Source organism: Lagenorhynchus albirostris, chromosome 16 (genome assembly GCF_949774975.1).
Source record: "Lagenorhynchus albirostris chromosome 16, mLagAlb1.1, whole genome shotgun sequence".
NCBI classification, from domain to species: domain Eukaryota; kingdom Metazoa; phylum Chordata; class Mammalia; order Artiodactyla; family Delphinidae; genus Lagenorhynchus; species Lagenorhynchus albirostris.
This window is the reverse complement of record NC_083110.1, coordinates 58,147,794-58,175,497: the sequence shown is the minus strand read 5'-3', so window position 1 is coordinate 58,175,497 and position 27,704 is coordinate 58,147,794. Positions and strand designations below refer to the sequence as shown.

At 48.3% G+C, this 27,704-nt stretch overlaps 1 protein-coding gene across 15 annotated transcripts in view; it reads right to left on the bottom strand.

Moving 5' to 3' along the window:
• Positions 1–1,193: 1,193 nt before the first annotated feature.
• GBF1 (golgi brefeldin A resistant guanine nucleotide exchange factor 1) overlaps positions 1,194–27,704 on the bottom strand; it is a 122,096-nt gene continuing 95,585 nt past the window's right edge. For 2 of the 15 annotated variants that reach the window (XM_060126084.1, XM_060126085.1), the window contains exons 5-41: positions 27,079–27,197; positions 26,443–26,551; positions 25,869–25,929; positions 24,347–24,401; positions 23,522–23,620; positions 20,440–20,587; positions 19,878–20,101; positions 19,187–19,355; positions 18,552–18,763; positions 18,113–18,211; positions 17,326–17,520; positions 16,924–17,113; positions 16,187–16,327; positions 15,775–15,863; positions 14,622–14,824; positions 14,024–14,147; positions 13,615–13,740; positions 13,263–13,345; positions 12,376–12,612; positions 12,001–12,094; positions 11,454–11,630; positions 11,059–11,123; positions 10,850–10,973; positions 10,348–10,419; positions 10,103–10,197; positions 9,690–9,843; positions 6,489–6,714; positions 5,811–5,971; positions 5,433–5,679; positions 5,108–5,313; positions 4,076–4,226; positions 3,839–3,969; positions 3,535–3,636; positions 3,138–3,251; positions 2,808–2,988; positions 2,528–2,656; positions 1,194–2,044 (exon numbers count right to left, since the gene is read on the bottom strand). In XM_060126084.1, coding sequence (XP_059982067.1) covers positions 1,764–2,044; positions 2,528–2,656; positions 2,808–2,988; positions 3,138–3,251; positions 3,535–3,636; positions 3,839–3,969; positions 4,076–4,226; positions 5,108–5,313; positions 5,433–5,679; positions 5,811–5,971; positions 6,489–6,714; positions 9,690–9,843; positions 10,103–10,197; positions 10,348–10,419; positions 10,850–10,973; positions 11,059–11,123; positions 11,454–11,630; positions 12,001–12,094; positions 12,376–12,612; positions 13,263–13,345; positions 13,615–13,740; positions 14,024–14,147; positions 14,622–14,824; positions 15,775–15,863; positions 16,187–16,327; positions 16,924–17,113; positions 17,326–17,520; positions 18,113–18,211; positions 18,552–18,763; positions 19,187–19,355; positions 19,878–20,101; positions 20,440–20,587; positions 23,522–23,620; positions 24,347–24,401; positions 25,869–25,929; positions 26,443–26,551; positions 27,079–27,197 — 5,393 coding nt within the window. In that variant the 3' untranslated portion in view covers positions 1,194–1,763. Of the gene's footprint in view, positions 2,045–2,527; positions 2,657–2,807; positions 2,989–3,137; positions 3,252–3,534; positions 3,637–3,838; positions 3,970–4,075; positions 4,227–5,107; positions 5,314–5,432; positions 5,680–5,810; positions 5,972–6,488; positions 6,715–9,689; positions 9,844–10,102; positions 10,198–10,347; positions 10,420–10,849; positions 10,974–11,058; positions 11,124–11,453; positions 11,631–12,000; positions 12,095–12,375; positions 12,613–13,262; positions 13,346–13,614; positions 13,741–14,023; positions 14,148–14,621; positions 14,825–15,774; positions 15,864–16,186; positions 16,328–16,923; positions 17,114–17,325; positions 17,521–18,112; positions 18,212–18,551; positions 18,764–19,186; positions 19,356–19,877; positions 20,102–20,439; positions 20,588–22,178; positions 22,494–23,521; positions 23,621–24,346; positions 24,402–25,868; positions 25,930–26,442; positions 26,552–27,078; positions 27,198–27,704 lie in introns of those variants that run through there. The other 13 variants (XM_060126087.1, XM_060126088.1, XM_060126086.1 and 10 more) reach the window with 13 other exon arrangements.

Sequence of the window (27,704 nt, the reverse complement as noted above, 5' to 3'; positions counted from 1 at the left end):
GGCAGAGCTGTGGGGCTCAGAAGGGAGAACAGAGATGTTATAGCTGAAGCCAACGGCCCTAGTGTTAACCTGACTGTAGTTCCGGGCTTTTCTGCACTCATACAGAAATGTGCAAAGGAGGAGTGCAGTCTTACTCCTAATTTTCCCAGGGGCAAGGCTTCTAGTTAGTGTGGAAAGCAGGCATAGTCTGGACTACTTGCAGAAGGAAGGGAAGAGGGAGAAACTAGTGTAAGAGCTGCAGGACTCATGTCAGTATTGTTCCACATCAGGCTGTTTCCATTTCCAAAGCACCCGAGGGAGGCACTTACAGACATCCAGACCCAGCAACATCCACGTGGTTGTGCTGAGCAAAGGAAAGCCCAAGGTGCTGAACGATTACATAGACATCTGGGACCAATGAAGAGGTGAGTGCCCCTAACTCTCTGTGAGGGAGGCCAGCTGGTAGTACAGCAGGTACCACTCTCTGCCCTCCCTTCCCCCAGGGGAAGAGACCATGGTGAAGGAGGATGCCAAGATGATGGAGATGCTTCACTTGGGAAAGCTTAATAGTATTCTGCATCACACCCACAGTACCTCACCCCTGTAGGGGCCACACTGCCTGCCCCATACACACTCCCACTTATTTTACCCTGACGCAAAGGGAAAGAAGGGGAGGGATTCTCCAATCATGCTGCAGTGACTGGGGTAGATGGAGACTGTGGGATGGGAAGAAATTTTCCCTCCTCAGTTCTGGGCCAAAATGAATGCCCTGTGTCCAGAAACACATGATCACAGCTATGGGCAAGATAGCCTCCCACCCCCTAAGCCCCATGGGCTCCTCTCTGCTCCTGGGACCATGAGGCACATCTGAGGGAAGACTTCTGAATAACTACAGCTCAGCTCTGGTTCACCTTCCCTTTGACCCCAGCCTAGGCTGTCATGCTTATCTCCGATGGAGCAGTTAGGGAAGAGGACAACTGCCAACCCCCTAGCGCATCCCTGGTGCTAAGGGGGCACTGCTGTGATGGTGGTGGTGGGGCAGCAGCAGTGAAGGAATCCTGACTGCATCCTGGCGTCTGGCTGGCTGGTGACCAGGGGCCACGTGGGCCAGACTGTTGGTAGGCTCAGTCTCATTTCTGTTCATGTGATGGCCTGGGTATCCCGAAACATGGTACCCACAAACTCAAGAAGGAAACCAGAGGGAAAGGCAATGATGTTGGTACTAAGACATTTATTACATCATAAAAAATCCACTGTTGTCCTGTTTTTCCATATGTACATGCTCCTGTGGGCAGTCCCTCTGTCCAGCCCCACCTGTCCACCCTCCATGGCGCCAATCAACTCTCCAAACTGACCAACTAATTAATAAAAGAGGAAGAACTAGAGGAGGTGGCCCAGGGCTGATGGGAGTGGGGTTCGGAGAGGGAAACAAAGTGCAGAGTGATTGGCTTGGCTCTCGATGCCTGACCACGGGCAGGAGGAGCACAAGGGCGGGCACTGCAGGGTTGGTACAGTGATGCCTCCCCGAGCTGCCAGGCTGCAGGTGATACCTGAGTGTGCTCTCAGGTTGGACTCCCAGGAATGGAGAGCAGAGGAGGAAGGTCCCACAGACTGACTGTGGGTCCCAGGAGGGGCTATAAAAGTTCTTTTTCAGGTCCCCATCCAAGTAGCAGTAATAGCAGCTTGGGCTGGGACTGAAGAATTTGTGGCCCCTGGGACAGCTGAGAGGTGGGCCAGGGACAGCCTGGTAGGAAGTACTGGTCCTGATCGCTGAGGGCCCTGCCTTAGTTGACCTCAGAGGTGGGCAGGGGGTCTGTGGGGCGGGGTGTGGCCAGGAGGGGCACAGGTGAGGTGGCCTCGATGAGAGCGGGGTTGAGTATGATAGGCAGAGTCATGGGGGGCACGCCCACCTGCAGTGGGGAGGCCAAGGGCTGCAGGATCAGTGGGGGCTGAGCCAGGGGTGGAGGCCCATCCGGGGTAGGGCTCAGTCTGCTGGGGCTGGATGCCACTGGTGATCCAGAGGAGCTGCTGTTGGCAGGTCGGGGGCCCTCGGGCTTCTCAAAGTCTAGAGGGAAAGCAAGGTGGCTGCAGTCAGACTCGCTCACATTCTGCAGCTAGTTTACCAAACTTCTGCTTCTCCCACTCCTGTAAGCAAGATGACCCCTCCCAGTCTACACAGTTGAGAGTCTCTGCTCAAAACTTATTCCAGTGTCCAGCTACCTTATATCTACCCTTTATCTTCTTTGCTGTACCTCCAGTAGGTTAATTTTGGTCTGATCTTTATTAGAATTCCTGAAGGGCAACCTCTGCATATTCATTCCAAGTCCCTGATCCAGCCTCCTTCTCTGAAGCCTGAAAATCCCAGGCAGCTAGCTCATCATAGCTGACCTGGCCCTGCCATTTCCCATAAGAAGAGAGCAGGTGAACAGGATCTTCTGGTTCTTTCCTTCCCCTGCCTCACAGCCCATGCCCAGCAGCAATCTCAAAGTACCCCGGACCTCCTTGACTTCCTGTTTGACATCCAGCAAACTCGCTCAGAGGGACTCACCACAGGTCCCCAGCTCAGAGGGCATCTCTGGGGGAGGTGGATGGCCAGGTGTCCTGGTGTCACCAGCAGCAGGAGTCAGGTGGGCTGAGGCCAGAGGTTTTGGGGCAGGAGGCTCCATGGGCACAGGGTCTGGGGAGGGTAGAGAATCCAGATGGCGGCTCTCGGTGCTTTATTTCACGTAGAGTCCTGGCTACCCACTAGACTTAACCCCCACCCCAGGCACAGAGAACTAATTATTAGCTCCAGACTCTCTTTGATGAAGTTGGTTGGAGCCCCCTACCCTGGATGACAGTCTGCTTGAAGAGCTCATCTCGTAGGTGGGGCAGGAAACAGTCAATGCGCTCCCAGGTGATCTCCCAGAGGGCTGAGGGGCTGCCTCCTCGGGCATCCGCACTGTGGAAAATCTCTGCTGTGTCCATCACCAGGAGCATGTTCTTCAGAGACTCAGGGATGGCCTCTGACTGCAGGTGGCAGTGGGGCCATGAGAATGGGAAAGAGGGCATGGGGGGATATGGTAAGGAGAAGGCAGCCACCAAGGGGGAAACAGCAAGTCTTCCCAGAAGATGGGAGAGGAAGTAGGCAGCTGGAGTTGGGCTGAGGCAGAACGTACCAGTAAGTCACTGGAGCCTGCATGCATGTACTTGTCCATGAAATCCAGGATGGTCAGCCAGAGGGCCGCAAAGGTAGAGAGCGACAGCAGTGGAGACAGGTGCTGCAGGAAGACCTATGGTCCCCCAGCCCCTCTCAGCCAAGAGTAGGGTAGGAGCCTTCTGCACCCCTCTCCAAGGGTGGGAGGCAAGCCTGCCCTATCTTGTGTGGGAATCCTGGATCAGAGACTCCTCTGAATTCCAAAATCCTCCCAAGTCCCTGGGTCCTGCTGAGTCTCCATAGCTGGGAGTCCTAAGCACCTACATTACATCTCTAGGTCCTCCCAGCAGCCTTGGCTTCCCTGCTTGTGAAGAGGCAGGTGTGGGGAGAGTGGGTGGGTGTAGGGTGGTGAGCAGTACCTTAGAGAGCAGGGTGGAAGCCCTCATCCGGGTCTCCTCCATCCCGCCCACATCTGCAGGGCTGATGTTTTCCAAGAGCTTGGTCAGTAGAGGAAACAGCACCTGGTGGGTAAGAAGCCAACATCTCCCTAGCAGGGTCAGGTGGAAGCCTTGTCCACTTGACCCTGGGCTGCGGTGGATGGGTACAGAGCAGGAGGGAAGGTCTGATACAGGCTGAGGATTGACATCAGGGGCTCTTCAAGCTGCTTGGCTCTCCTTGTCTTTAGGATTTGCACTTTACCTTAAGACCAGAGGGAAGTCCTACCTTGTTAAAACAGGACTCCCATTCCAGGGCTTCTAACTTTTGCAGATCATGTACCAGTAGTGCTCGCTGCAGATAGGTCAGTGCCTGCATCCGCACCTGGCGCCGGGCATCACAGCACAGGCAGGCAATGCCTGAGAATGAGAACAGGCTCAGGATCCTTTGGGCATCCTGATCCTGGTACTTCCCAAGCGCCAGCTCCACCTCTGCCCCTGCCCTGCCTGCTCCCCTGAGGTTTACCCTGAAGTAAAGGGCACCAACAGTGGGCCCAGAGGGTGCGTGAATCCGCTTCGATCTTCCGGCCTCCTGCGTCCAGGTGGCGCTGCTCCTCCGCCCATGAGCTGTAGATAGAGGCTGCCCTTGTGTGTAGGGTGTGCATCAGGTCTAGCAACTGGGGTCACAGGAGGGGCACGACATGAGTGGGGTTAGGTCTGGTGGATCCCCTCCTCACCAGCCCACTCCCACTGTCCCTGACTGAGTCCTCAAGGGAGTCCCTAGTACCGATCACACCATACTCCACCCCTCTCACCACTCCCTTCTCCTCAACTTTATGAGCTGGTTGTCCTAGTCCTGACCAGTGTTTCCCAAAGATGGGTATTACTCCTAGTAGCGGGGATTTGAGGAGGTGTGTGGACTAAGTATTTAATAACACAATTACACAGTGAGAAAGGTACTTTTTCACTCCTTTTTCACACTTTCTGATGACAGATAAAGCCTCATCTTGTTAATCTCATTTTAAAAACAGCAAACCTCAGGCTCAGAGGCTTTGATAGGCAACAGTGTCTGGCCAGATTTAATAATTTTTTGTTTTTGTAATTTTTCTAAGGTTATTCTATTTAAAGCAATTAATTCTCCATTTATTTAGTGATGTAAAGTCTGCTCATAAAATAAATTTTATATGTCCTGAATAGACAACAGAATAACTCTGGAAGGATAAACAAGAAACTGATGGCAGTGGTTGCCTCTGGTAAGGGGAACTTAGCAGCTGGGGACAGGAAATGAATGGGACTTTTATCTGCTTACCCTTTTGTACCTTCTGAACCCTGTGCTATGTGCATTTGAATTACTTATTTCAAAAACAAACTATAATTTAAAAATGAAGCAAACAAAGACTTACAGGCGGTCCTGGACAGGGGGGCACTGTGGGGACACTGGCCGAGGCCCTGGCTGGAAAACAGGCCCTTCCTTTCCGCCCTGGCTGTCCCTGGCCCCACCAAGACTCCCAATGTCAGGTACCGGGAGAGGAGAGGAAGTAAAGGGTGCCATACTTACGTCCTGACTGACCTGTAAAGACACCGTATGGTAGCTGGCAGGCACACCTTCGTCCTCATCGTCATCACTATGCCCACCCCGCGTGGCATGTTGGCTGGAGGTTCGAGGCCGCCGAAGCATTGAGCCTTCCTTGGATTTCTTCTTGAAGCGGTTCCCTTTGCTGTCATACTTGTGACTCTTGCCACGTTTCTCCTGGGACTTGCACCCTGAGCAGGGCCAGACGCAGGTCACATTTCCATATCCATGGGTACAGACGGCCTGCTCCTCCCTTTCCCCCGTAATTCACATGGTTACTCCCCAACTGCCCCTTCATCAGGTGACCCACCGCCATTCAGACTGGCCTCCACAAAGATGCGGAGAGTCTTGACACAGAGCTCAAAGTTGTCAGGTGTGATGTGGGCAGCGTCACGCACGATGAAGGACAGGGACTCCACACACTTGAGCAGGGACTTGGTGTCATGTGGCCCGAGGTCCAGCCCCACTGTTAGGCTGTACTGATTGACCAGGGGTGAAGGACCTGGCCAGCTGGTCTCAGGCCCTGGCTTGGAGTTATCGATGTCATCCTTCCCCACCTGTAAAGTATAGAGGAGCTGAAAATCCAGGCTTGACCCTGATCTTCCCCTAGCTGCCCTCTCAGAAGGCCAGGAATCTTTCCCACAGGCCAAGAGGGGAAGACTCACCCGCTGCCCATATGCTCACTCACCACTAACCAACCGCTGTTGACCACATCAGCATCTGTGGCTGATCGGTGAATCTTGCCAGGCCTGCCATGGTCAGTGTAGACCTCCGAGTCAGAAGTGTACCCTCGGTCCAGGCTCACATCATTTTGATGGAAGGATGGGAGTTCACTATCTGATTGGGCCCCTGAGCCAGCAGGGAGAGGCGCAGAGTCAGGATGAGGATGGGGAAGTTGGGATGAGGCATAGTTTCAGCTCTCAGAAGAAAGGTGCTGAAGCCTGGCCTCTCTTTTCTCTTGGTCTGGATTAGTTTCAGCCCTGTCACTAGAGGGCTGAAGGATGGCCTGGAGAGCTTCTCTGTTGACCAAATGGGGCAGCAGGCTAATTTGGGCTCCTGACAGCATCTAGTAGCAGCTGTTGGGGAGGGAGGTGGCAGTGAGGACAGAGTTTCTGAGAAAACAGTCCTCAGGACAGTAGGAAGCCTGGCTTCATAGCCTTCTCCATTGCCTACTTGCCTTTATGCTGTTTAATCTGTGGGTAATGGGGAGAGGCCCGTTAGGCACAGGAAGCTCTGGAAGCAGATAGCAGAAGCCAGGGGTATTTAATCTGCTGAACACAACAACCTGCGTTTTGTTTTCCTGTCTCAACCACTGGGGCCATAATTGTTTATCTGCCAGTGTGGGTCTCTCTAGGAAAGGGCTTACCAGCATCAGGTGCATCGGCCCTGGCTGTGGCCTGCAGGGCAGCTGGAGGCTTTACACCTGAGCCAATGCACTCCAGCAGCGTGAAGAGGGTGGCCCAGTCATCACTTGAGTGGATGTTGGCTGCGTTAGTCTTAAGGAGTTCATGGAGCCCATAGGCTACCTGGTGACTGACTCGGGACAACACGCTGGGCTTCATTAGTAGCAAAATGCGCAGGGAGAGCAGTACCTGGGGCAGGAGATGGGAGCAGGAAGTGGAAAGTGGGCACACGCGTCTTGTCTAGCCTCCTTCCCCACCAGCCTCCCTAGGCTAGTGAGAACAGTTTTGGCTAAGACCCAACTTAGGGTACTCTGTGGACAGATGGCCAGGGGCTAGGAATGGGAGCAAGAAAGAGGCAGGTGTGGTTATAAAAGGGCAATACGAGGGATCCTGTGGTGTTGGAACTATTCAGCATCTTGGCTAGTGGTAGATACACAAACCTACGCAAGTGCTTAAAGTGTGTAGAACTTAATACACGTAAGAACAAGTAAAACTGAGGAAATCTATATAAGATTAGTGAATTGTATCAATGTCAGTATCTTGGTTATGATACTACACTATAGTTTTGCACAATGCTACCATTGGGGTAAAGTGGGTAAAGTGTACAGACAGCCCCCAACTTATGATAATTTAACTTAGATTTTTTTGACTTCACAATGGTATGAAAGTGAAACACATTCAGTAGAAACCATACTTAGAGTTTTGATTTTTTCCAGGGCTACTGATATGCAGCACAATACTCTTTTGTGTTGCTGGGCAGTGGCAGGGAGCCACAGCTCTCAGTCAGCCATGCCATTATGAGGGTAAACAACTGATGCACTTAGAACCATTCCGTACCCAGACAACCATTCTGTTTGCCACTTTCAGTACAGTATTCAATAAATTACCTGAGATATCCAATACTTTATTATAAAATAGACTGCATATGAATCTATAATTATCTCTATTTTCAAAGTTTAATTTTTTAAAAACTGAAAAAAAGACCAGCAACATTATGCAAAACTACAGCATAATATCATAACCATTGTAACATTGATACAATTCACTAATCTTATTCAGATTTCCCCAGTTTTACTTGTACTCATACGTGGATTAAGTTCTACACAATTGAAGCACTTGTGTAGGTTTGTGTATCCACCACTAGCCAAGATGTTGAATAGTTCCAACACCACAGGATCCCTTGTGTTGCCCTTTTATAACCACACCTGCCTTTCTTGCCCCCATCCCTAGCCCCCGGCCATTTGTCCACAACTTCTAAAACCTCATCAATTCAAAAACGTCATATAAATGGAATGATATAGTATATAACCGTTTGGGATTGGCTTTTTTCACTTAGCGTAATTCCTTGGACAGTCATGCAAGTTGCTGCATGTATCAATAGTTTGTTGCTTTTAATTGCTGAATAGTATTCCATGGTATGTATGTACTACACTTTACGCTGAAAACCATCTGGGCTGATTCTAGTTTTTGTCTACTACAAATAAAGATCCTGTGAACATTCATGTATAGGTTTTTTATAAAAGTAAACTTTCATTTCTCTGGGATAAGTGCCCAAGAGTGCAACTGCTGGATTGTGTTGTAACTGCATGTTTAGTTTTATAAGAAACTGCTCTATCATTTTATATTCCTACCAGAAATTTATGAGTGACTGACCCACATCCTTGTCTGCATTTGGTATTATCACTGTTTTTCACTTTAGCCATTCTGACAGGTGTGTAGTGGTATCTCACTGTGGTTTTAATTTGCATTTCCCTGTTGGATAATGATGATGAACACCACTTAAGCTTCTTCATGTGCTTATCTGCCATCTGTATATCTTCTTCATATCTTTCGCCCATTTTCTAATTGGTCTGTTTTTTTTTTTTTTACTGTTACGTTTTGAGTTCTTTTATATTTTAGGTATTAGTCTTTTTTCAGATATTTGATTTGCAAACATACACTCCTTGTCTTTACCTCCTTTTCACACTGGGCTCTCATAGAGTAGAATTTTTAATATTGATGAAATCTACCAGTTTTTCCTTTTATGGATTGTATTTTTGGTGTCAAGTCTAAGAACTTTTTGCCTAGCTCCCAAAGATATCCTCCTATTTTTCTTTCTAGGGTTTCATAGTTTTACATTTTACATTTAATTCTATGATTCATTTTGAGTTAATTTTTCTATAAGGTATGAGGCTTAGGTCAAGGTTCATTTGTCCCCTGCCCCCTCAACCATGGATTTCAATTGCTCCAGCAATTAAAAGGATTATCCTTCCTCCACTGAATTGTTTTTGCACCTTTGTCAAAAAATTAGTTAGGCATCTTTGTGTGCATCTATTTCTGGTTTCTCCTGTTACATCGATGCATGTGTCTGTCCCTCCAAAAATACCACAGTGTTGATTACTATAGCTGTATAGTAAGCCTTAATATCAGATGGAGTGATTCCTCCCACGTTTTTTCTCAAAATGTTCAGCTATTCTAGGGCCTGTGCTTTTCCATCTTAGAATAAGCTTGTCTGTGTCTACAAAAAAACCTTGCTGGGATTTTCATAGGAGTTGCATTAAACTTACAGATCAATTAAGGGAGGAATGACCTCTTCACTACGCTGAGTCTTCCAATCCATGCATATGGTATGCCTCTTCATTTATTTGGGTCTTCTTTAATATCTTTCATTAGCATTTGTAAGTTTCAGCATACAGATCCTATACATGTTTTGTTAGGTGTATAGCTAAGTATTTGATTTCATTTGCAGCACTTGTAAATGGTTTCATTTTCTATATGTTCATTGTTAGTATAAAGAAATGTGATTAATTTTTCTGTATTGATCTTATATCCTGTGACCTTCCTGAACTCACTTCTATACTGTTTGTCTTTTATAAATTGGGTGAAGAGCTCTCAGGAGGGTCCTAAACATGAGAGCCGGGAAATCAGGTATGGGGCTGGGACTGCCACAAGGCAGCAGCCGTCCAGCCCTACTCAGCAGAGGTGCTGAGTACTAGCTTCATACCTGAGGCCATTCCAGATTCACTCTCAATGTCCCTGTTAGACTCCCCTAGCCCTGTGGTAGGTTACTGGGCTCATGCTATGGGGCACTAAATGAAGTCTCTGTCTCAGGCCATATCCATAACTGATACTGTGGCTTTAGTCCCTTGTACACCTTCCTGCCTTCCCAGCTGCACTCAGCTTACCTGGCCACTGATCTCTTCTCTCCGGAGTAGCCTAATGGCTAGGCGCAGCAGCCCCACCACTGCCCGCTCCACAAGGAAGCAGAAGTCCTGTGCCTGGACACATAGGTGGTATAGATGGTCTCGAACAGTCTGCCACACACAGCCCACACGGTCCCTGAGAAACATAAGGGATGAGGATAGTCTCAGCTGTAAAGGCCACTGGGCAATAAGCCTCTTTTTCTGATTGAGGCTAGGTCCTTCAGAGCTCAGTGGTATTATACCCTAAGCAGGCAGCTATAATGAGCAAGCTTCTCCTCTACTGCCTATAGCTTCATGTGCTTCTTGTCCCTAGAGCCCACTCTGCAAGATTACTCCAGGCTTCCCTCCCTTTGGTACAAGCCCAGTATGAGGCCTGCCTAAAGACTGCCTTCTACCTGTTCTCCAGCACAATCCTCAGCAGCATCTCCAGGCAGAAAGCAGCATCCTCTTCATCATAGGTCTCTTCATCTGGTGTCACTGAGACCAGAGCCTGGAGGAGAATAATAGCAGGAAAATAGACATGGAGGAGAAGCCAGCCACTGGCCCACCCCTGACAGAAACTGAGGCATACACCACTATCCCTGTCTCCCCTCCCGGACCCAGCCAGCCCTTTCACCCCTCTTCCCTCTTCACTCTGTACCTTCATGAGCTCCTGCAGTGACTCCAGCTGGAGGAATTTGCTTTCTGTGATCATCTTTTCTGGGTCACATTGCTAGAGGCGGCACAAGAGAGGGTTTTTTTTTTTTTTTTTTTTTTTTTTTTTTGCTGTACGCGGGCCTCTCACTGTTGTGGCCTCTCCCGTTGTGGAGCACAGGCTCTGGACACGCAGGCTCAGCGGCCATGGCTCATGGGTCCAGCCGCTCCACGGCATGTGGGATCTTCCCGGACCGGGGCACGAACCCGTGTCCCCTGCATCGGCAGGCGGACTCTCAATCACTGCGCCATCAGGGAATCCCCGAGAGAGGGGTTATTGATAAGGACTAGAGGGAAGAGAATGTTCCCAAGAAGCCAGGGAGAGAGGGCAGAAGGAGTCAGCTCTGGTCACAAACCCTAGATGACCCTATTCTTCAGTTCATAGGACAGTGTCGATCTAGTAGAGAAGGGTCTAGGCTTGTTCACCAGGGGTAGGCAGGGGCAGTTACCTTGATACAGTCCAAGGCCATTCTCTTGGCCTCTTGGCTCTCAGTGGATGGGCCCCGCACGCTAGACTGCTCAGTACCACTAAGTGTCAGCCAGCTCACAAAGCTCAGCACTGTTGACTCTCCTCTGTAGAAAGAGAGTACAAGCTCTAGTGAGCTCCAGAGTTCTAATCCTCCCTCTGCAAGGTCTCCAGCCTCTGATTTCCCCTCACCGGTTTGATGGTGTCTCTTCCCGTTGTAGAGAGATCTTGCCATTGGGATCCACAAAATCTTCTACCTGGAAAATCAGGTCAAGAATAATTTCTTTCCACATGCCCTCTGCATTTCCTGCTCTGCCATGCAAAGTTTTCTGGCTTTCTTCCTGTTGTTCTCTGCCCTACACTATTGACTGGGCCCCTCCAATTGATGACTGGCAACAACTTCTACCAGCCTTCCTTTACAGCTATCCCCATGGCCAAAGATCTGCGGTCTTACATTTGAGGCGTTCCTGGTAAGTTTCAGCATGCATCAGGCCCAGTGCTACTCTCAACCAGTTCTATATGCAGACAGTACGTAATCTTGGAGCTCTTGCCTTGTTATTATTGATTAGTCTCCTACCAAGAATTACCTCCACCATAGCCTTGGGCAGCAGTTGGGCTCGGAAGAGCTGCAGCATGGCCTCCATGATATTCTTCCAGCCCTCCCGCAGGATGTCACCATGACGATGGGCCAAATGGAATACTGTCTTGGCTGCAATGTGGGCTTTATGGTTGCTTCCAAACACAGTGGGCAGGTTCTCAATGGACTGGAAAGGAAGATGAGATGAGGCTTAGGGCCTGGCAAATGTCTTGAAAGGAGATTCTCTTAGGCCTCTACCTATGGTTCCTGAGGGTCCTTCTGCTAGTTCTGCTTCAATCCCCCATAATACTGGTGGGAAGGGCTACTCTGGCTAAGGCCTTCTCCACTATTGCATCTCTTCTCTCATCCCCATTATATAAGGTAATGCTATTCTCATCCTAGGGTGTGTCAGACAGAAATGGCTAAGCTCTACTGTAGTCCAGGGGTAGTGAGAGAATATGCTGATGGAAACCAGCTCCACAGATAAGGGTAGGTCTATGGCTAAAAGAGAGGTCATCCTTTGGAACTCCAAGTACACAGTTCCTGTCCCTGCTCACCTCACTGCTGAGAGCTGTGAATTTGCATAGAGAGATGATGAGATTGTCAAACACATCACTGAGGCCATAGTGGGCGGAGATCATGGCGCACTTCCTGTAACGTCACATATCAGATACAGTCACTGAAAGGCCAGGCAGCCCTTCCAAGTCCCCAAGGAGGCTTGCTTGGGATTCTTCCCTAATCAGTCCCAGGAAGAAACCTTTTACTCTTGAGTCTGTTTAAGACTGAGCTTTCCCAAGCTTCAGCCTCCCTGAAAAACTCAGGAGGAACCCATTCTAAGGAAAATAAGAGTAGGAGTCAGAGAGGCATGGAGGCAACCAAGTTAAATCAAAGAGGTGGAAGGAGATCCAAGACCATAGTCAAACTCTGGCTACCTGAAGCCTGAGATGGCTTTTTGGATGATTGTCTCCTCAAGGCTTTTGTCAAAGACATAAGAAAGAGCAGCAATAGTGGGGCCCCAGGTCATGGTGAAGAGGTCAAGATCGTAGCTGCCAGCAGGCACACGTAGGAATATGCCTTCTGGGGTGGCACCTCGATGAAGCAGCACATTCCATACATAATTCTCCCGAACCAGGCCTGTCTGCTCCTCAGGCATCACAATCTCCTCATTCCTGTCAGGAGGTAACAAAAGGAGTAGGTGCACTGCTCTGAACCTGACTGGTTACAAACTAGGACAAGGGGCTTTCTGTCCATTACTGACACTTTCCTTCAATGAGAGGTCATCAAAACTGCAGCTCAGTGGTCTGCTTCCCTCCCCACCAGTGGCACCAAGGAGAAAGAAAGGAAGCATCCCATAATCTCCAAGCCCCATCTCTAAGTGGGCCTTTAGTTCTATAGTAAGATCTCATATTTTTTCTGGATATGAGAGGATGAACAATTCTACTTTTTCTGATTTACAGTAGAAACCTAAGTGTCCCAAACCTCATCCTCTAGTACCCATCTTGGGTTCTCTACTAGCCCCATAATGCATCTTGCAAGCTAGACAGGAAAACCCAGCTTCTCTGCGTTTGGAAAATGGGGTGATGACATTCCACTTAGCAGGGGCAGTTTGGATCCTGGCTCAGGGTACTAAAGTTCCAGTACTATTCAGGCTTCTTTAAGGAATAAATCAGTTGGGGGAGAAGGGGCTGCCCAGATAAATTACGATGCTAAATCCAGGGTGTATGAGTCACTGCAGTCTGATGTGACTCCAAAATCTGGAGAAGGAAGTAGCGTGCTTCTCCTTAACAGAGATGCTACACCATTCTCTACGCATACTCACTTGATGGCATGGTACATGTCCTCCAGAATGTCTTGCTCAAAGTCCTTGCCTCCATTCACACCTTTTAGATTTTTGCGAAACTCCTAGAGACAGGGCAATAAGCTTTACCCGCCATGTGTCAATGCTGAAGCCCCACTCAGGGAACTCCTGGGTCTGTGGTAAATAGGACTTTAGGAAACAGTAAGTGACAGAATCCACTTCCCTACCCCAGTTCCTCTTCTGGATTGGCCAGCGCCCCCTGACTCCCTTGGACAGAAGCTTGTCTATTGTGCCCACTGGAAAACCCACGTCCTTCCTGCTACCTCCAAAGCTGTGCTGGAACTGCTCTGCCATGGCTGGGATCCAATCTTACCTCCAGGGTCATGGGTGCATTTTGCTTGCGAACATTGTGGTTGTGCTGGTCAGTATTAAGCATGATGACAGCATAGGCCAGGGCAAAGCAGGCATCGCTATTGGCAAATGGGGAGCCATTACAATTCTGAAAAATCAAAGACCCCACCTATGTCAATGCCCTTCTCTGGCCAATCAAACCCTCACGACCAACCCACTGGTCAATGATGATAAAGAAGAAGGTACCAGCCAGAAAGAGGCCCATCTCTTGCCAACTCCCTGATGGAAGCTGGCCCCTCTATGGGAAAGTTCACTGACATTGCTCTCAGCCTTCTTAGGAGACAGCAACTGGGTCCTTCAGTTGAGGCCATAGAAACCCTTAGTCAAATTAATTTGGGATGCTGGGCTCAGTCCCTGCCACTCAAACTCACCCTCCAATGTTCTGTGAATGCCTCTAGCAACCTCTGGATGACTGGTGCTTCCCCGGGCAAGCGGAAGGCTTCCAGGTAGAGACGGAGAGCTTCATCCAGCCGCAGACCCTGAAAGCTGAAGGTGCTACAGGGAAAGAAAGGACGAAAGGCTTAAGATGTATAAGCTGCAAATGTTGGGTGCTCTATTAGCTACAGTCCCACTAAGCTTCTCCTATTGGAACAGAAAAGGCTGAGAGCTCTGGCAAAGGGGCGGTATCTCCTAGGTCATCTCTAACACAGAACCAGAATTTGACAACCTCTAAGCTTAGTACTCTTCACATCAGTGTGCTCCTAATAGAAACCTCATCCCTGGAACCCAGGAACCTACCCTGTGCTCAGGAACCCTACTCCACCCCTTTGCAATGTTCTCTATGGAGAATGGAATGGTGCCCAAAGCTTTCTTGCTGGAGACTCTTTCAGATCCAAAAGATATAAATCTTGGGAAGAGGAAGAGTGTATGACCTGGGTCACCATCAGGAACTGACTGGTACTGTTTTGAACTGTCTGTCCCCCCAGGCTGATCCTCAACTATGTCCCACATTTCTTGCAGTTTCCTCACCTCACAAAGCTCTCCAACAGGTCAATGTTTTTGCGGTCACTCACAAACTCTCCAATCATTTTCTTGTCCAGCCGAGGGTTCTCTCGCAGCCACTGGGCTACCTCTGTGTTGTCCATTGGGATGGTGAGGAGACCTTTCTCTTGCAGAAACTGGATCCCCTTCTTTGGTTTCTGGTTGAACTGCTCTGTGCCAGTAATCAGCAGCTAGAGAAGAAATACAGGAGGTGTCAAAAGCTGCTCTGCCCCTAAACCAGACAAGGGCAGGTCTCCATCACAGTCCACAGCTGGTCACCTAATGGGCTCCTAGGACATGGTTCTAAGTCACTCCAGAACTAAGGCTGAACCATATTGGCCCCTAGCTTTACCCAACTCCATGTTTAACTAGAAGTGGCTGAGGAGCTCCTTTTTACTCCTTTTCTGAGTGCTAAAGATGCACAGCACTCTCCTCCAACCTGAGAACCAGAGAAAAAAAATATAAGAAAGAGACTAGAGAAGGTTTTCTTTTCTCTCCAGTATTAGAGCTGTTCCTGGCATCTGTTTACAGACTAGCTTGGATTCCCCTTCTTTCTTTGGCTTCCTAGCTCTTAAGGCCCTGGGGTTTGAAAGACAAGGTGAAATAACTGCAATGATAACTTTTTGACTGTCTAGTCACAGCCCTGCAATCAAGGGCACACATAAACCAAAGTCATTTAGGCTGGCCTTACGAGGAAGAAAGGGTTAAACAGAAGGTTTTCTTTGTGTTAGAAAACCAGAAAGTACAGTTATTTGAACTTTACTAAAAAGCACCAGAATAAATGTCAATTCCCTTTTATTGCCAATCATCACCCCAGAGCTCGAGATGACCAATAACCTTCGGTGACCCACAGGATACCAGCTTCCAGGGCTCTTGTCACCACAAGTAACACCTGACTCTCAGCTAGGGCAGCATTTGCCCAGGAGTACACAATAGGAGATGCCAATTACATGGCTTAGGAGTAAGGAAAGGGCTTCAAAGGAGATTGGGGGGTTGCTGAAGCTCCAAGAAGCTCAAAAACTATCCTTGGGAAGCTGTTCAGTGAGCTTAGACTCTCCCTCATTCTCTGAGACAGAAACCCAACAGAGAACACCCAGTCAGAAGTGGGTAGAGGCTGAGCTCTGGGGATATCTATATATACCTTCTTTTTATTCTTAATTTCAATCAACTCCCGTGGATCTGGCAGGAGACAGGAAAATCGAGGTGGCTTCCGGGTAAACTTTTTGTCAGCTAGGAATGGGAGGAAGAGAGGGAAACACCAGTAAGACCTCTTTTTAACCAGGATAATGACTTTTGGAAGGATGCTGATATACTCTCTAGTGAAAAAAAGGATGCCTCAGAAAATTTCTTGTCCTCATCAGTCTTCCGCTTCCTTAGAAGTCCTATCTTCTAGGGCTCCAAATGTTTTCTTTCCTCTCTCTGGGTCTGAAGGCATGGTGAGCAGCCAATGTTCATTCAGGTACTAACCTAGGGTATTTCTGCTCCCCTCCCCTCTGTTCTCTAACAGGCCTTCCAGTTGAGGGGGCTTAGGATGATGGATACCCAGTACCCACCCCCAGAGTCACCAGCTTCCTCCAGATCACTGCATCCTGGTTTCCCATGTTCTGCTGGCAGCCGCCCTCCACCTGGCACATGCAGGCCTGCGATGTCTGGGGCCATGCCTATAGCCTTCCCATCGCTGGCTGCTCTCTCAGCTGGTAAGAGAGAAGAAGGTAAATGAAGACTGATGGTGTAGGAAGCCAAGCAGAGCTGCAGGAGAATCGAGCTTCAGGCCAAGGAGATCTGCATGTTCCCACACAGGTCACCGGCCCTGACAGGACAAACCCAAGCCCAAATAAGTAGTCACTATCCCAGGTCAGCCAAGCATTAGCTTCTACAATTTAATAAAGAGATTATGCAATCACTTTCCCTGATCTTCTGCAACCTCAATCTCAAGGAAAAGTTAGAGAAGATTAATTAGAGTGGAGGCAGGCACTGGGGGTAGGAAAAGGTAGGGCCTGGAGCTTTTAGGCACAGAAGTCCTATATCCTTTAATCTATATTCTCTTTTCTCCCCATAAAGAAATAACAATTCTGTAAAAATAGCTAAAGCATGGAAGAGGAGAAAGGGAGAAGTCCATGAGTCCTGCTAATGTGCCAGCCTGGTCTATGATTCACATCACCAAACCTCGGAAACACAGAATTAGGAGTACTTTGGAGGAAATGACATAAGGGTAGGAGAAAGGATTCAGTGAGTAGAGAAGGGATAAACATAGAACCCTGGGATCCTCAAAGAAAGAAATGCCTCTCACTATTGTTGGCTTCTCGAGTGCCATCTACTGCCTCACAGCCAGGTCTGGCTGCTTCTTTCTTTTCTTGCTGGGTAAGGTTGTTGAGGACTTTGGCTTGGCAGTGGGCCTCAGTGCTGTCAATCACTGTCAACAGGGCATCAAGAGACAGCAGGTGTGTTGTATAGAGCTGACCAGACACAGGGAAGGAATTCTGGAAAGTAAACAGATACAGGAGACTTGGGGTTAGAATACTTTTCCAAAAATCCTAAAACCGCCCATAACTTCTACATTGCCTTAAGATACACTTCTTCTTGTTCCCCAGCTCTCAAGTGTTTCGTTCCCTATATGTAGCATCCTCACTACCACTAGAGAGATCTCCTTAATAAAGTCGTCTTTCTAGAGGTCAGTAATAATGCTCAGCACCTTGGACAGCAGCTTGGTGAGATCTTCAAAGAGGTTGGAACAGTAGTAGTCACAATCATAGTTGATATAGAGCTCAGTGACAAAGCTGGGGGTGTGCCAGAGCTGCACAGTGGCCTCCAAAGCCATCTCCTTCATTTCATAAGGCATCTTGGGGTTCTCCACAGTGATGATATCCATGAGCTTTTTGATGTACATCTGACAATAATCCAATAATTGCCATTTGGGTGGGGAAAGGATTCAAGATAGGAAGAGACAAATTGGACAGGAAAAACATTAAACAGGAAGCAGACGCCTAGCCAGAAGGTATGCATTAAGAGACACTTAATGGTATTCCATCCCCTAAATACATCCCCCTCTTTGTCCTTCATGATGGGGGAGGCCTGGCTCTCTACCTCCTACCTGATCAAGTTGCCCATTGCCCTTTTTGTGCTCTCTGTGTGAGCCTGATTTGGTCCTATTCAGAGTTCCCTTTTGCAATTTAGTGGCGAAGCCAGCTTGACTTGCCTGCCTGTGTTGCAAAAGAACTGCAGACAGAAGAGTTTTACCCACTCATGGTGAGGTTACCTGCCAGTTCTCATATTCGGGTTCTCCCATTTTATAGCCAGCCAGGTTTCTCTGGGCACCTCTTAAGTTCTCCACTAAAGAGGAGAGCCAATGAACCAAACTATAGAGGCTAAAAGCACTCTCCTCAGAAGCCACCAAATCCCACTCCTGCAGCATGACAAAGCTGACCCGAATGAAGGTGCCATACATCTTCCTATTTTTTTTCCAACTTCAAGAAACTCACCTCTAATTGGAACTTGAGGTGCTCCCTCATGCTCTCAAACAGTAGGAAGCATACGCGCAGGGAAGCAGCATAAAGGTTCAGTCGCTCTACGCTGAGTAGCTGGAGATCACAGTAGGATGGGCTATTAGGTTTCTGAACCTGACTGTGGCTCAACCAAGAGAAAGCAGGACAGCAAACTGTGGGAAGTTGTCACTAAGGTCATGTGCTCTGAGGGAACTCTATATCTAGCCATTCCTATGTTTCCCTTTGGTTGCCAGAGTCCCCGGGGAACTACTGGAGTCCTCTTGACTATGACTACTGGTCAGTAGGGGAGGTAGGTTCTTTCCTGGGTCCTATACTCTTCACATGAATCAGCCAAACCTCCCTGTGTTCCCCTGGCCCTTGAAAGACCCTGAAAAAAAGCCAGGTGTTCGGAGTCCCTCTAGAAATCCAGTCTTACCTGGAATAAGTGGCGGCACATCTCATCCTTGATGAGGCCCAAGAGGGTTTGGCACTGGGCTACAGGGGCCGACTCAAGAGCCACTGTCAGCAAATGCAGTCCCATGTGGATCATAACCTCTGAGTTGTGGCGGTCGTGTGGGTTGGTGAGGGAGATGAGGAATCGGAAGAGCTCACGGATGCAAGGAAGACCATAGGGGACCAAAGCTGTGCCTGGGAAAGGCCAGGAGGGAAGTGGGACTGCTAAGAAACAACTGGCTCGATTACTTGGCCTAGCCTGCTCTGCATTATACAGGCAATTTCAGATAAGTGATTCTCTTCAGGAAAAAAATGGTTTTTTTCTGGGGCAGTAAGGAGACTAGTCTCACTTACTGAAGGGAATCAGAATTGATGATCCCACCTTTCTGTTAAAAGTCCCAAGCTTTCTATTCTTCCCTCTCACTTCTATTGTCCACCAAACTCCCTCTCTGTGTAAGTTAGGGAAGGGCTCCATCCAATAGTCCTCTTGCTTGATTCCATTTCCTGACTAGAAAATGGCGTAGGACTTGGACCAGCAGACACCTTGGGTCTAAGATGGTTTAGGCTCAGACAGCTTAGTGGGTAGGATGGGGGAAGAGCCTGCCTGAGAGTACTTACCTTCTTTCTGAGAGGACTGTGTAAAGCGCACACCCCGGGGGTTGACGTAATCCATGTCATGGACAGAAGCAGAGTCAGAGTGGTCAGCAGGAGATGTGCACTCTTCTAATACTTCAGGGATGGATTCCACGGATGTTGATTGGGCCTTTTCCACATGGGCCCCTTCCTGCTATGACCAATAGTGGGGAGGATACAGGAAAAGAGATGAGGCAAGAGCAACTGGGAACTTATTTCTCTTAAGTATCTGTCCTCCAAGTGTTTCTAATGGACTGCAGGTGTAGGGCCAGCTCAGTGGGCTGTGAATCAATGCAAGATGGTTCAGGGAAGGAGTACAATGAAGGACTCAGAAAACATCACCTGAGGCATCAGTGACCTACAGTGACTAGAGCCCCAGAGGCAACAGAGGCCCTCAGGAGCTTGGATTTAGATCATTAACTTCCAGAAAAAGCCATGGCCAGCATCCTCACCTTTGCCAAGTACTGCATGTATGCACAGCTTGAAAATCCTGTGAGCTACCTCTCACAGTGAGTAATGCTGTGGTTTTTCTAGGTAGCACAGCTAATTCTAGCAAACAGGGAAGAACCTCCTGCCCCAAATTTCTTTTGAGCCAAGGCCTGGATAAAGAGCCAAAGGATCAAGCCAATTCCACAGCAGAAGACTAGACAGGGGTCTTTAGAAATCAAAGCCGTACCTGGGGGTCAGGTTGCTCAGGAACCCCTAGCTCGCTGCTGCCAGGCTCTGCAACTGTGCTGTACCCTGGAGAGCCAGGTTGCTCCAGGTCAGTGAGGTCCTCTTTGGAGGTGGTCTGGGAGGAGAACTCCAGGCCACTGTCTGTAGAGGGGCTGACCACTGCTGAGGCAGCTTCTGAACTTGCAGAGGAGATGGGAGTGGGTACATCTATGAAGGGCATGCCACCTGCCAAGCAAAGTGAGTGAGGCTTGAAGAAAAGAGACCCTGTGGGAAACACATCCCTTCCATGGTACCGTTTGTTTGTTTTTCCTAGACTGCATATTAATTTCTGCATATGCTTGGTCTCTAAAGTAGTCAGAGTCCCACTGGAAGGAGAACAACCTTAAGTCACTGTGAATTGCTAAATGGTCACAGTTTGATCTGACCTGGAGTTTTCCCTTTTTGCTCTCAGTAGAAAGACCACAGCCCCTCAATCAGTTGGTTTTCAATGTCAAAATTCCTGAGAGAGGAAGGAACTTTTCTTCTATCTATTCTAATCAGAAGAAGCAACTCAGGGTACTCACCAGTGAGGTTAGAGGATAAGCTGGTTCCACTGGGGGTGGGCAGCTCTGAACCTGGTGTGACTTTGGTCATATGGCGGGGGGGTCGGGGAGATCTCTTCTGTTTCTTCCACTTAGATGAATCACTCATGCCTCCTGCTCTCATTTTCAGCTGGAAATATCACACCTCATTAGCACTGGTATTCAAATTAAGATTGTATCCCTAGAAATCTCCCTTCTTTTAGTCCTACTGGTCCCTAGAAAATAGTCTATACCCCACATCTGTGCCACAGTAAGAATCTAGACCATCAGAGCACATTCCTACTCCTCTAACTTGCCTTCTACTCTTGCCACTTTAAAGGTCAGCCTGAGAGCCTCCAAGTGGAAGGTGACATTCTGGTTTTAGGCTGGTCATTGATAAGGCCAGCCCTCATACATCACTCTGCTTCCCTGAATAATGGGTGGCAATCCTCAGTCCTGAAAGCGTAAGGGCAGGGGGTCCTTTGCCCAAAGCTGCAGATCTTCAGGCCCTGGATCCCTGGGCCTTCCTCCTCAACTACCTGCATAGTAGCCTCCTACTCCTAGTTCTTATCCAACCGTGAGAGTCTACTCCTTCCCAGCCAAACTCTTAGCTTTCCTATTACTTCATGAACTGGGCCTAGATCCTAACCATATCCCTTACTGTGGAAAGTCTACATCAAATTGGTCAAAGAAAGGTTCATTCCTTGGAATTAAGGAAGGAGTGGCATCCCAGTTGATTTGTGGAGTTAAGGATGAAAGATTATGTCATGCTGCTGCTCTGCTCTCTGCTGCTCCCAACTTTGGTATATAAATGAGACCTCCTGTCCTTCTCACTGCTTTCAGATGGTAAGGCTACTGATTTCTTGGACTCTTGCTCTATTCCATTTCCCTTCCTCTTGCTGCATTTCTCTCTCTCCTATAGCTTCCTTTTAGTCACAAAGGAAAATCTTTACTCCTATAGCTTCCTTTTAGTCACAAAGGAAAATCTTTATCACCTACTGACTACCTTAGGGTATAGGTTTTCATGCATTTTTCTCCACCCTAAGTTCACAGCTACTTTGTTTAAGCCCATTTCATTTTCTTAATCCTGATGCCTTCTCAATTACAGTTTGCATCCAGTCCTTCTACAGTTATATCAAACTAGTCCTAGATTGATAGACCATTCCTGGAATGGGCAACAGCAATTCTCTTCTAGGAACCATTAGAATGACTCTAAAAGAGAGTAGAAACAATTTTTCTCCCTGCCTCTTTCTAAAAGCTGAAAATACCCATATTATCCTTGGCCTATTCAATTCCTTCTGCTATTTGAAGGATAAGCCCCTCTTCCTCCCCCAAGTCCTCCAGAATCTGGACAACCTTTGATCCTTTGCTTAGAAACCACATAATTCTTCCTTCCATACTCATATCTCCACCCATAAAGGAGACAGGCCCAACAGCTGAGCACCACCTCCAGCTCTTAGTAACATAGCAACAGCCTCACATTGGATTTACACTTTTTGTCCCTGCATCTCCAAAATGCCAGCAGTCATATGCCTAGAATAGAGCTTCAAGTGCTCTGAGCACTGTGGTTAAGCAGGAACCAGGATGCACCCTCCAGAAACCACTGAAGCCCAAAAGAAAGTTCTGGGGGTAAGAGTCAGTTAAACATGCAGATAGGCCAGAAGTCCAAGAGATCAATGTGGGAAAAGAGGAACCTCCTGGTTTAAACTGGAAACTGTCACTGAGCTCCAAATGGCACTCACATCTGGATTGACTTGTGTGAAATATCTTTTCTCTCCAGGTGGCTCCCCAATATCAGGAATTCCAGGTAGTCCTACTTCCATGGAGAAGCCCAGTCATTGAGATTCCGTCCCACACTAGGATCAGTCCTTCCTATTTCCTTCTCTATCCTCTGCAGAGGTAGCTCTAACCTGATCATTTCAATGAATGCTCTCTGCCTCCTGGATGGAATAGGAGTTGAGAGGCTGCCAGTTCTTACAAGTGTCTCAGTCCTTTAAAAGTATAGCTGTGCTCCCTGTTCTAAGATCCTAAGGTGGGGGGGGAGGGGCGAGCAGTTCATGAAACTCTACATCACCTTATCCGTATAACTTTTTATTTCCAAAGGACAATATAAGCTTTATAAAGAAAGGGCAGGTCCTAGGTTAATAATCATGGCAAAATGGTGGGTAGCCACTGAAGAGAGCTGCAACTTGAGACTAGGCAAGCACACAAATGAAACTTGAGACAAGGCATGCAAAGAAAACACAGGCCTATGGACTGTCTAGTGCACACACACACACGCAAAACACACACAGTTCTTTTTATCTTCAATGACCTGGATGTCCACAGCCACACCTCTAGCATGCACACTGTTATGAGAGCTTAGATAGCCCATACCTCCTTCTCTCCCTCTTCTTCCTAAAGCAAGGATATGCGGATTAGGGTAATCTTTAGCTTGCACCTCCGTTGTAAGTTCCCTTACTTCTGAAGGACAGAGGTCACCTTTGCAGATCCCAAAGTATTGCCAGTGTCCTGGGCTAACCTGGGACCTGGCTCCTTTTCATCCATCTAGAGTCCTAAACCTTAGAATGACACCTTTAATGGTAACCCAGAAAAAAATGACCCCAACTAGACAGACTACCCTTTCCCTCAAAACCAAGTTCAGGCATCCAGCTAGAATCAAGGACTGTGCTTAAGCTTTCTAATGCCAGCTCTGAGACAGGGAGAGGGCAGAAAAGGGAAGGGTCTTGTTTGACAGTTCCTCATAGTTCCCCTAGAAATGGTAGATATTAAGCCCCCCCACAAGACGTCAGCAGGACCCAGGCTCTCTTTCTAGGCCTACTACATAACGTATTATCAGTTCAAGGCTTCCTTCTGCCTTCAGGCGGCCAGATGCCCCACGAAAATTCCCAACACTGCAAAGTTACAAACACATGCAGCTCTTCCAAAGCCATGCTGTGTTACTAGGGAGGGGTAAATTGTGCTCTACACAGTGGATATGGGACCCAGATGTTACATATAAAAAATACACATTTAAATAAATAAATGAAAAGGGGGTAAGGAGAGGGAGAGGGAGAGGGAGAGGAAGAGGGAGAGGGAGAGAGACCTTGAGGTTCTTAAAGAGTAGTACCCTCTCTAACTGGTTCAGGGCTTTGGTCTGCTCCCCACTACTTAGCTCCAGTTTGTTGAGGAGACATGGAGAAATCTGTGAAAGACAGGCAAACGAACGATTTAAGCAGAGTGAAATAAACTCAAACACACACCAACAGGGCACAGGGCAGGAATGGGGATGGATGGCAGGGGAAAGGGGAAGGTTATGTGCATGCACCAAACAGCCAAGGGTCATCTCCAAGGGCAGAACCTCTTAGGGCTGCAAGCAGAATCCTCATCAGAGGCCTGTGAAGTCCAGGGCTTCACTTCAAGATAGAAAGAGGCCGTTCTTCTGAACACCATTCTTCTCCTAGCAGTTTGAGAACCTTCTGATCTGGAGTCAGACTTGATTTATCTTGTCAACAGAGGCTAGCCCAAGCATGAGCCCAGTCTAATCCAGTATTAGGATGGGATTTGAGGTATAGCCTCTCTAGGCTTCCTACCTGCTGGTAAGACTGGGCCCTGAGGGGATGGCAGGATTTTCACCTTTATCAACATACATTTTCAGCCCAGCCTGATGGGCCTTACCCAGTTTCCATGAAGGACTGGCTCACTAGCTTACATGGTGGGTCAACAAATATAGGCTGGAAAGGAAAGGTTGGGGAAGGAGAGGTACCTGGGAAAGAATAAATTTCTTGGTAAAGGAGCAATAGCTATTTCTAGATTCCAAGCAAACCTGTCTAGGCGAAAGTATGTTTTTGCTAAGCAAGGGTATCCAGGAAAATCTCTATAGTACAGAATTTGGGAGATCGAGGTTTGGATGAGGGATAGCAGGTCATACCTTCTTCATGTTGGTCCCCATATAGTTCTTGGGTTCTTCTTTAAACTGAGGTAACCTGTAAGACAGCAAATCCCATGGACTGTAATTAAGGATAATAACAAATCTTCCCCTCCATGCCAGCCACAGCCCAAAGATGCTCTGGGCCAGAGCATGCTATCTCTTAGGAAAAGCTAGGAAAAGAAGCAGGCTAATTTCACCCTTTTTGGAGCTTCACTGAAGAGCCACAGAAATTGAGGGACCTGTGACACAGATACTTTCTAAAAAAGAAGGTAGTCATGAGGGAAAGGTGACTAAGTACCCTTGGAGTGTGGAGGCTCTTTTCATCTTTAAACTGACTCCTTTCTGCTTGTATTCACTAAGCAAGTATTGCTGAAAGCCATGATATGGGGGAAGGGCAGTCTATCAAAACCCCAGGAGACTTGGCATAGGGTGAGAAGTAAAAGGCAGGTGGAAGTTTTGAAATTAGTAAATTTGAACCTGAGAAGTAAGAAACAATTTGCAGCAGGGTCCAGAGGCAGATCTAGTCTGTAGATAATAAGGATTATTACCCATGTCCCCTGTACTGGCAGTAGAGAGTGTTAATCACTGGACCGCCAGGGGAGTTCCTAATAGACTTTTTTTTTTTTTTTTTTTCAGTACGCGGGCCTCTCACTGCTGTGGCCTCTCCCATTGCGGAGCACAGGCTCCAGACGCGCAGGCTCAGCGGCCATGGTTCACGGGCCCGGCCGCTCCGCGGCATGTGGGATCTTCCCGGACCGAGGCATGAACCTGCGTCCCCTGCATTGGCAGGGGGACTCTCAACCACTGCGCCACCAGGGAAGCCCTCCTAATAGACTATTTTTAAAAGCAATCTTAGGTTCACAGTATACTGATTTCTCATATAAACCCTTGCCCAAACACATGCATAACCTCTTCCATTATCAATATCCCCTAGGGGAAGCTGTAAAGTCCTCGCCTCAGCGCTTCTCAAAGTTAGTCTACTCAAAGGAAGTGCAGAAAACAGGGTGTTAGGCATAGTATGAAAAGGTCTCCTAGGCCCTAATTTGAGGGTCTTGACGAGGTAACAACTGTTTTGGTTTGTGGGGATGAGGGACTTTCACTGCTAAAATTGGGACAGTCGGGCAAACCAGGATTGTTGGTCACTCTAGACTTGGTCCTTCCTTACAGAAATCGGGCTGAGCTCTGGGAGCTCAGCAACCTGTTCCAGGCTCCCTTGAGTTTGGCTTCCTCTCTGGGTTCCCTTTCCCAGCTGCTACCTGCACAGAAACAGACACAAGTATGGGAAGCAGAAGTTCTGTCAGCCTAGATCAAATAACCCTCTGCTTCCCCCTGAGGCCAAGCCAGCTCCCTCCTCTTTCTCCCTTGCTTGGTAACCCTGGTCCTAGAGAACCACGCCCATCCATAATCTCAGTGGCCTCTGATGTGGCTGTGGGGTTGGCCAGGTCCCTGAAGTGGCTGTGTGGAAGCAAGCAGGCTCAAGAGGCCTGGGCAGCCGGGCTGAAGCAAACAGCAGCAGGTTTACCTTGTGAAGAGCAGCTGCACCATGTCTACGAGAGTGTGCTCTGCGGATTTTCTCAATAACTCTGCACAGGCAAAAACAAATAACACAGGTGTCATTACTTGCCGTGCTATTATCAGGAGGCTTCTCAGAGCAGACTCCCCTCCAAACCTTGTTTACTAAGGATTATACCAAACTTATTAAAACCAGCTCCAGCTCAGCCTGGCAGCCAGAACATCACTGGCCCACTAGATGGCACTACTGAGTCAGGATAAAAAGGGGGAGCAATGATGTGTTCTCAGGGGTTGCAGGCCGGTGTCAATCCCAGAAACCTCAAGGGAGGGAGATTTGGTTCTGGGCTGAGTCATTCTGGGATCCAGCCCAATTCCTGCCCTGGCACAAAAAGCTAAGGTCTCTATTCTAGCTGCACAACAAATTGTCAAGTACAGAGACTCCTAGATCCCTATGGCTCCACAAGGTAGGTGATGGAGAAGTCATGAGTTTTCCATCTCTCTGGGACTGAGAGACAGCATCCTGTATTCATACTCACAGATACTGGCCCCAGGAATGGTGAGGGGCCCAGTATTCAAGCACCTACCACTGAGCCTCATTTCAAAGCAGATCCGGAAGCAAGACTGCATAATCTCACACACAGATTCATTGGTTAGATGGGCACCTACTGGGGTCAGCAACAGAGTCCGCAGTACCTACCAGGAAAAAAAAGGAGAGACCATGATAAACATGGCAGGCTGGGTGAAGAAGGGTGTACATGAGGGGAGAGAAGCTGCCTCCTGTTTCTCTAAGTCTCCTACGGAAGCACTCAGGGGTGAGAAAGAGGTTAGCAAGAGCGGACCTTGCTTCAGTTTGGTGGGGCGTCTCCCAGGAGCTTGTCTTAGGAACTGTGTCTTTACTCTGCATGATCCCAACATAGTTCAGCACTCATTCCAGCCCTAGCCCACAAGCCCAACGGATGGATGGCACAGATACAGTCTGCCAGAGGTACAAGCCTATTAAGGGTTCCGATATTTGATATCAATTCATTTAAGGCTTTTAATTATTTTCCTTAGAAAAAGCTTTTACTTCGGGTACTGGAGCTGCTTGTTTGGAAACAAAGTAGCTCTCTAAGCCCCAGTGGAGTCAAAACATAACTTCAAGCTGCCATCAGGCTCCGGTAGGTAGAGCCAGAGGCACCAGCTCCTGGCCATTAGCCTAATTGCTCTTCCCCTCCATTTACCTGAAGGATTTTCATCAGGACAACCTCATCGCTGGCAGGATCTGTGCCCACAAAACGGGCATGGGTGACAGCATCTGCCATGTTCTCCATGCCCTCTGCCGTGCCCTCATGGGTGGGATCTGCTCCAACAAAAAAGAAAAGATGTGTAGAGGAGAGACAGAAAAGTCAAGACATCCTGTCTAGAGACTGTTTCGAGAGACTTTTGGTTTTCTCCTCTCCCAATTCCCTAACCCATGGCTTCCTGAGCTACCTGAGAATTTTTGCCCATAACTGGCTTTAATAAGCATCTCAGCACAAACTCCACTGTGTAAAAGTGGTTCTCAAACTTAAACATATATCAGAATCACTTGGAGGGCCTGTTAAAAATAGAAATTGCTGGGACTTCCCCGGTGGCGCAGTGGTTAAGAGTCCACCTGCCAATGCAGGGGACACAGGTTCAATCTCTGGTCCGGGAAGATCCCACATGCCGTGGAGCAACTAAGCCCGTGTGCCACAACTACTGAGCCTGCGCTCTAGAGCCCGTGAGCCACAACTACTGAGCCCACGTACCACAACTACTGAAGCCCACGCACCTAGGGCCCATGCTCCTCAACAAGAGAAGCCACTGCGATGAGAAGCACGTGCAC